Source organism: Nuphar pumila, chromosome 5 (assembly GCF_984573655.1).
Source record: "Nuphar pumila chromosome 5, dmNupPumi1.hap1.1, whole genome shotgun sequence".
NCBI lineage: Eukaryota > Viridiplantae > Streptophyta > Magnoliopsida > Nymphaeales > Nymphaeaceae > Nuphar > Nuphar pumila.
In genome coordinates this window covers 53,263,066-53,271,825 of record NC_143253.1, presented here as the reverse complement: position 1 = coordinate 53,271,825, position 8,760 = coordinate 53,263,066, and the positions used below count along the sequence as shown (strand labels likewise).

Sequence of the window (8,760 nt, the reverse complement as noted above, 5' to 3'; positions counted from 1 at the left end):
TTATGCCAATCAGGATCAGTCAGATTTTGCACAACTTAGCAAATTTTTATGTGGATGAGATTGTCTGACTTTACGAGGTGCCACATTTGATCATGTTAGACCAAGACCCTCACTTTACGTCTCATTTATGGTGGTAGTTGCAGAAGGCCCTTGGTATCACATTGAAGTTTAACATAACGTTTCACCCACAGACTGATGGGCAGACATAGTGCACGATACAGACGCTTGAGGATATGCTTAGAGTGTGCATGCTAGATTGAGCAAAAGAGTGAGATAGGCATGTGAAGCTTGCAGAGTTTTCATACAACAACAATTACCATGCCAGTATTGGTACAGCCCCGTACAAAGCTCTGTATGGCAGACCATGCAGATTTCCAATATGATTGGATGATGTTGGAGTGAGAGCAATGGAGTCTCTAGAGGCCATCTAACATTACTCGGACCAGGTGTGGTTGATCTGGCAGAGGTTGGTTGCGACATAGAGAAGGCAGAAGAGCTATGTCGATCAACAGTGTAGGGAGCTCAGTTTGCCATGGACGATCACATTTTTGTTCAGATTTCTTCTACGAAGAGTGTGTTCCGGTTCAGGAAGAAGAAGAAGTTGAGCCCTCAGTATGTTGAACCTTTCGAGATCCTCGAGCGCGTTGGCAAGTCAGCTTACCGTGTGGTGCTTCCTTCTCAGTTTTTCTAGATTCATAATGTCTTGCACGTCTTGATGTTGAGGAAGTATGCGTCTGACCGATATGTGATCCATGAGGCAGCCGAGGTACAACCTGACTTGACAACAGAGGAAAGGCCGATGGAGATTGTGGATCACCAGGAGAGGACAATAGTAGGATGATCTCGTTCGTGAAGGTGTGTTGGCAGCATCACTGATTGGACGAGTGCACCTATGAGCCCGAAGTCGATATGCATGACCAGTACCTACATTTATTTGGTACATTTTAATTTCATGGATGAAATTCTTTTAACGGGGTAGGGATGTAATATCATGCATTTTCATGGATTTTTAAATTCGAAAACTGTGAAATTTGAATAAGTGTTTTATAAAGTTGATAAATATCATGGAAAATATTCTCTAATATAGATGACGTCAACTGGCTCTAGGCATGGCCTAGGGTCCACTGACAAGACCTAGTTGAGATGATTAATATTTGTAAAACTTTTTGTTTTTAATCTATAAATTTGAGCAAAAATGGAGCAAAATTCAGTCAAAATTCAGAGGCAAAAATTAGGTAAGTATACTGTTAGACACGTCTCATAATTATGACAACTTTGATATTTTATTTTTCTGAAATTGGGTTATGGTTGGCTCAAAAATCATGCTTTTCAAAAATGATCCATCTCCATTTTTATATTTTTTGGATTAGATCGGATTTGATCTGATCCGATCAATTTGATTGAAGTTGATATAGATCTAGATCCAATTCAGGACCCAAATTAACTAGGATCTAGTTCAGGTTGGATCCATATGGATTTTGGATATGAATTTGGATATTGAATTCAAATCCAAAATCCAAGTATAACCAATTTAAAGATTTAAAATCAGATTAAAGGTTAAATTAAGAGAGAATTTTGCTATGAGAGGACTTCTAGAGGTGGTGGGGGGTGACACCCTTTGGAATATTTTTAAAAATTATTTATTTAATAAAAATATTAAATAATTAATAAAACATTAAATAATTAATACAAATATTAATTAATTAAAATTTGAAATTTTATTTATTAGATACGGTGGAGTTCTACATGAAGTATAACTCTACCTTGATAGGTGTTCTAGATAGATCTCTAATTAATATATATATATATATATATATATATATATATATATATATATATATATATATATATATATATATATATAAGACAATAAGAGGATAAATAGAAGAACTTAGAGAGAGATATAGTTCTATATTTGGTAGAACTCTATCCTCTAAAGGATAAAGGACTCTAGAGGGGATGCCACCAATTCTTTAGAAGACCTCAAAAAGTTTATAAGGGTCTAACTCATCTCTCTCTATAGATTTTGTTTTCTAGAGAGAGAGAGAGGGAGAGAGAGAGAGAAAAAAGGGAAAAGAAAGAAATGGAGAAAAGAAGGAAGAAGAGAAAGGAGGAGTTGATCCATCATTTCCACCCACTATCTGACAATTTTTTGATCCTTCTATTCTTCAAAACTAAGGTATGAGTTCCTCTCTAGGTTTGAACCGTGAGAAATGAGTTTAAATCAATTTCATTTAGGATTTTCAAGGGGAAAATGAAATCATGTTTGAACTCATGTTTTAAAATTTCGGTTTTTGTAAATTTTTGGATGAATTAATCTTACAAATGATTTCAAGGTTTAATCAAGGATTTAACATGGGGTATTCTTGAGTTGACATATGTGTTGTTAATTTCCTATTTCTAAATCTTGTTTTCATGCTGAATATATATATGAATTCTTAGCCCTACTAATTTTGGCACAGGTTGGGTTTTTTATCACTTATGTTCAAAAAGAAAGATATGGATGTGTGTAAACATATTAAGACCTATTGATCTTAGTGATCATTGTATGGGCATATTATCAGATCTCATGGTTCAAGTATAAAAGAAAATAAATATGTAAGCTATGATGTAAATTCAATACATGTGTATATTTTTTTATCTCATGTGAAACTGACATATGTTGGTTTTACTGTCATCTTTAACACAAAAAGAAAATTGTACAGGCTCATTCTCTTAGCCTATTTTGTTATTGAATCATGTGTGCAACCGACAACTGTATTTTTTTCTGTTGTGAACCGACTTGCAGCATGCATACTTACATGCCTGCAGATTAGTTACAGATCTGCAACATATAGTATGTATGCAGATCTTGTATAGATCTGTAACATATTTGTTATATGTGCAGATCTGGCTTAGATATGCTAAGTGTCTCATGAACGCGGATCTGCAGACTACTATGCAAATTTTATTTTTTTTGGACTGGTAATCAAATTCATTAAACCATATAGAGGGTTGTTATAAAAAAAAATTCAGTTTGTTTTACTAAAGAAAATCTGATTTTAACATGCTACTCACAGATCGTTATTAACTCATGAATGTTGGATTGATACACAATTTTTTTTTCATATCTCACCATGAATTATTGTATGATTGGCTGGTTCTAACCAACTACCATTAGTTGAGTTTCACTTTATGAAACTCGATTTTTGACAACATTGTATGCTTGTCATAACAAAATTATGATATGATACTATGCTGATCAGATTAACATAAGGTGGTGGATGTAAACTGTTTTGTTGATTATGTACATTAAAACATGTTTTGCTGTTATGTATATCAAAAATGTGATTTGCTGTTTTGCTTGTTAAAAATGCTTTACTGTTATGCATACCAAAACTAGTTAATGTTGCTAATATACATGTTAAAATCGATTTTGTTTTATGCTATTTTTGAATTGCCTATTACTCTGTTTGATGCATCCCATTTTCGGCTGCATACTTAGTTCATACTTTGGTGAACTATCATGGCAGCGAAACTACACCTTTGTGCAACCTTAGGTGTTGTTCACGACACACTGTTGTGCACTGTGTACAACACAATGCCAAGCACAGTAGGCAACAATAGCATGTTGTTGGCAGCATGCTATTGTTTGCCTTAGTGCAGCACTGACATGCTGATTTACAACATATCATTGTACATGATGATATATACTTGTTTATAATCAGTTCATGCCGGTCTTTGCGAGTGTACAAGCTGTCCAGACTTGTGCATTGCTTGAACACATACAATCTGATTAGATTTGACAATGATTGCACATCTATACTCTGATCGGATTTGTTGAATGGTAATCTTTTGCAATTTGATCAGATTTGCATGGTTTGTGGCACATGGATTTTGATAAGATTTGGCAGTGTGGTATGTTATGAACAATATAGTTATGTATAGATTTAAATCATATGGACTGCATGGTACTTGTGTTGAATATAAATTATGCATGTCATATATTCAATTATCCTGTTGCAAGTGCTCATGACATACACATTGAAAAATATGAAATTTATTTTGATGTTTGCATAAATATAATCATGTGCACATTTGTATGTTTATGCATAGAATTGATCATGATATGTGTTCTACAAGCATCTATTCACATGCGTATGCATTGACTTTATGTGTATTCATGTTTGTGTATTTGAATGTGCATTGTAAATATGGTTAGAAACAATGTATATTGTTTGTTCACTGACATTTTGCATTAGATGCATAAATCATTTGAAAAGTTTTTGTGGTCAGATGTGAACCACTTTAGGCCATGTGGGCCCAAAACATTTGTTGCTACAAAATTGTTTATGCAATACAAAAATTTGTTCTGGAATTATTAGCTTTCCAAAATTATTGAACTGTTAAAATGTGGCGGGTCAGGGCCTGAGTTGAGTTTTGCATATTGATTTGCAAAATGGTTCTTGTTTAGAGAACTTGAATTTGTTTAAAAAGTAAAAGAGACAAATAGTGTAATTAATTTTCTTTTTAGATGTTCCTTCTACAGTGTGAAAATCTTGGATGACAGTTTTGGAAAAATTATGAGGATATACTAAAACTCTGTGTGCGATTGTGCCCCTAAACCTAATATGGTGTTCACCTCCCGACCACGATTTTAGGGAGATTTCAACCACTTTGACTAGGGGTGTGGTTGTTGACACAACCGTTGTTATTGATATACCAAGAAAGTAGAGTCAGTGGATGCTAATTTTCTGATATTAGATATTGATTTTTATTGTTCCGATAAAAGGTGCTAATTCCTAATATTGGTCAAGGAATAAGTGTGAAACTCAGTAATAAATTACAAATTATGTGTTAAGCTACAACTAGAAACCTAACTTGGACTTTAAAATTTGTTGTGCCTATTTTTAATATCTGCGAGTTTAATGAAAAGTGAAACTAAAATTGTGTACATTTAATAGGGACATGCATACAAATGAAAACTACGATAATAACTTAATAAGTTATTCATGCATGCGCATTGAATCATGCATCCTTACTGTTTTGCATTAGTTCATGCATTCATACTTATTCAGTCTCGTGTAAAAAATTGTTATTGCATAGTACTTGTTTTAAATGTTTGAATGGTAAATTGATTATAAAATTGTTGTTATATTCCTCTAAATTTATGCATGAATTTGGTTTATATTTTTTCCTTTCTGTTTGGATTTTTTGAGAAATTCATACAAAGAACTTTGGTTCTTATGTTATATTTCAAAATGTTTTTCAGAACTGGGAGCTCAGTGATGCTGACTACTATATGGAGCCTGCGAGTTTGCGTGACATGTTCTGATGTTCTTGACAGAGTAGCTCTATGTGACAAACTTTATTTATTTATATTTTTATGACATTCATTATATTGATTATTCCTTCGATTGATTCCATACACTATCTCTTGTAGTTTGGTAATTATTAAATCTGTGAGACCCTAGATCCTTGGGTTTGGTTTCTGCAATTGTTAAAAAAAGATATCTACTTTTCAAGAGGATAAGTTGGGGTCGTTTCACACATTACACATGCGTTCACGTTAAAAAATAGTCTTTAATGGTGCTTTTGAAAAATGGTTAATTTTTTACCCAGACCTTTAGTGATGCTTTGAAGAAGGCACCACTAAAGGTCTTTTAACCTGTGTAAATCACTTTTTATCAACACTTCTAAAGCTCTGCTAAAGTATATTTTTGACTCAAATTTTTTGCAGCTCTTTAAAAACGCCTAAACATGAACTAGTGTGCATCTATTCTATTAGACACCTATGTAATTAGGTGCCTACACCTCACTAATATATATATATATATATATATATATATATATATATATATATATATATATATATAAAGAGAGAGGAAAAGTGGTAGCTGCTTAATGTGAGCAAACAAGTGTTTTCGGGTTGCATGTTTTTGTAAATTTGACCCTGTTTGACATAGTCAATTTGGTAAGAAATGATACTTGGATTATGTTTTTTATTAAATAAAAAACATAATTTTTTAAGCCTTGAATATTTATAAAAATCTTAGATCATTGATTTTTAAACCTTATAAAAACCTACCTACTTGTTAGCAGACGATCCAAAAGTTGATTCATATAAAATTAAGCATGTAGAATACATGTGTGCAGTAAGACTTAAGGAAAACATAAAAAAAAAAGCCCTTCAAAAGCCTGGTTGGACAGAAAAGTGGCAAGCAGCTACCACCTACTCTCTCTCTATATATATATACAGAGAGAGAGGGAGAGAGAAGTGAACATATTAGGCCCTCTTTTCCCATTAAGCCCCAAAGTGTGAAGTGTTTTATGATAGATTTGAACTATATGTGTTTAGCATGCTCGATCAGTGGGAATCAACTTTTGGATCATGCTTTTCGATGAAAAAAATGTATTTTTATGAGCTGGAAAAAATTGATGCCTTCATAGCCATTGATTTTGGATCACCGAAAAAACCTGAATACAAGTTAGATTCTGGTGATCCAAAAAGCCAGTTCCCATTAAACAAAATCGGTATATCATATCTATGGTGTTAGATGTGAGAAAAAATATCAAAGACTACAAGTTTTGAAGGGGTCTAATGCTGTGAGAAAACATGATATATATATATATATATATATATATATATATATATATATATATATATAAAAGCAAAATCTAACCATTGGATGTTGTTTAGTATGTTCTATTTACTATTTTCACATGTTTAAGTTTACTCAAATAGAACGTTTCTTATCATTTCTAAACCACCCTTATTTTTCATGAATTGTCGGCCATTGATTTTTCGTCATCTGAAAAATGAATCTTATGTTGTATTAGACATGATAAAATCTTCAAACATATTAAACAAATCATGCTTATGTAAACACATTATACGGTTAGATTTACCATTTGGTGGCTAGATCCATACAAGCGTACCACTATAAGGTGTCATGCTACATAATAACCATATAATTTCCCTATATAAATGGGTGTGTGTACACACGCCTACACGTGGGCCAATGAACACACATACTCACTCGCTCACTAAAAGAGACTGAGTATAGAACCCCTTCATTTCACTGACCAAGTATGGATCCAAATGATATCTAATGTGGTAATACTAGATCTGGTTAAAAGGGATTAAAAAAGAGCTCTTTATATATTAAAAAAATGCAGTCAGATCAGATTTTGATCTAAATTCAAACAAACTGGATCATACCGAAAATACTAACTAAAAAATGATCTGAATCCAAAAGTAATCCAATTGTGCAATTTTGAATTCGATCTAAATGCACAATTGGACCTTTCTTAAATGGCTAAGGTTAAACACACTTTTGACTTAGGCTCTCCCTATGTGTGTTCAGCTTTGATATATATATATATATATATATATATATATATATATATATATATATATATATATATATATATATATATATATATATATATATATATAATGTTAATTGGGTTTGGATGTCAATGGGTCAGGCCTACACTAGGCTTAGGTATAACTTGGATCAGACTCTGGGTTCACGTCCATGTACGATACGGCCTAAGATATGCAAAAGCATACTAGGACTGTATATGGTTAACGTAAACCAAAACTAATCGAACTGAAGAAAATATTGACTTTTTTTTATGTTGAAAAAAGATCTCTTTGTAAACTTAGGTTCAGAGCTTGGTTTAATATGAAATTTTTATAAACCCTTCCACTATGACAAAAAAATTTGTAGCTTGTTATGAGACATCCAATCATGGGATATGACTACATAATTTTGGTACAGGGTTGCAAATTTTGGATAATGTTAAGAGACTGCTAAAGTTATTTTGTGACAATAATTCAGCAGTGATGTATTCTAATAACAACAAAAGTTCCTCGAAGTTAAAGCATATTGGAATTAAGTTCCTTGTTGTTAAATAAAGAGTGCAGAATGATCAGATATTGATAGAACATATTGACATAAACTCCACAATTGCAGAACCGCTTACTAAAGGTTTGCTACCCAAGGTCTTTTACGAGCATAATGGGTGTCTTATCATTTTATAATATGCTAGTTTAGTGAGAGTTTGTATTTGGATGTTCAATAATATAATAAAGTTTCTTTTGACACTTTGGTATAAAGTTAATGTTTCAGTTTCATTCTGTACTCATTATGTTGTGATCTCACTAAAGTTTTCAAGGACCAGTTGAAAATAGACATGTTTGATCACATTATATATAATTTATATGCTTCCCATCCATACTTGATCCATGTCATTTAGTTATGTTGATATACGTGATCATTGATGAGTCTAATTACATTATTTGTAATGAAGACCACTTTGGTTCTATGTTGACATTATCAATGGACCAAATTGGTAGAGATATCAATAGATAGGACATTTTTTTTGAGCTCATAAGGTTATACCATGTGATTATATGGTTATGTATGTGGCCCAAGTGAGATATTATTAAAAAATCGTGTGGGCCTATATACGATAAATCACACATTATAAGGCTGTCTTAGGTTTAGGTCTGGTTTATGTGATCTAATCTAGTTGGGCCCTGTAATATCTCATATGGTATGATATACTATGTGGAGAAACTGACTTTGTCTAAAATTTTGTAATGAGTTTAATTGGAGACAAACTTCTAATTACATTAGGTTATGGTCCTCAAACCTTCTATAATGCTCCTCTCTTTCATTAGGTATAGAGAAAGGAAAATACTTACGTATATAGGTTTTGGAAGATCATACCCGTCAACGATCAACCAGAGTGCTTATGAATTCAGGTCAA

The 8,760-nt window shown here is 32.5% G+C and overlaps 1 protein-coding gene across 1 annotated transcript; it reads left to right on the top strand.

The window, feature by feature from the left end:
- The first annotated feature begins 532 nt into the window (after positions 1 to 532).
- LOC149837601 (uncharacterized) lies at positions 533 to 5,314 on the top strand. The gene is made up of 3 exons (XM_090008074.1): positions 533 to 667; positions 728 to 832; positions 5,252 to 5,314. The coding sequence occupies exons 1-3, from the start codon at positions 533 to 535 to the stop codon at positions 5,312 to 5,314; spliced, it is 303 nt and encodes a 100-aa protein (XP_089864200.1).
- The last annotated feature ends 3,446 nt before the right edge of the window (positions 5,315 to 8,760 follow it).

Coding starts and splice junctions, on each gene's coding strand:
- LOC149837601 (XM_090008074.1), top strand. CDS start 533: ATGGACGATCACATTTTTGTTCAGATTTCTTCTACGAAGAGTGTGTTC. Junction 668..727: donor GCAAGTCAGCTTACCGTGTG/GTGCTTCCTTCT, acceptor ATGTTGAGGAAG/TATGCGTCTGACCGATATGT. Junction 833..5,251: donor ATCACCAGGAGAGGACAATA/GTAGGATGATCT, acceptor AATGTTTTTCAG/AACTGGGAGCTCAGTGATGC.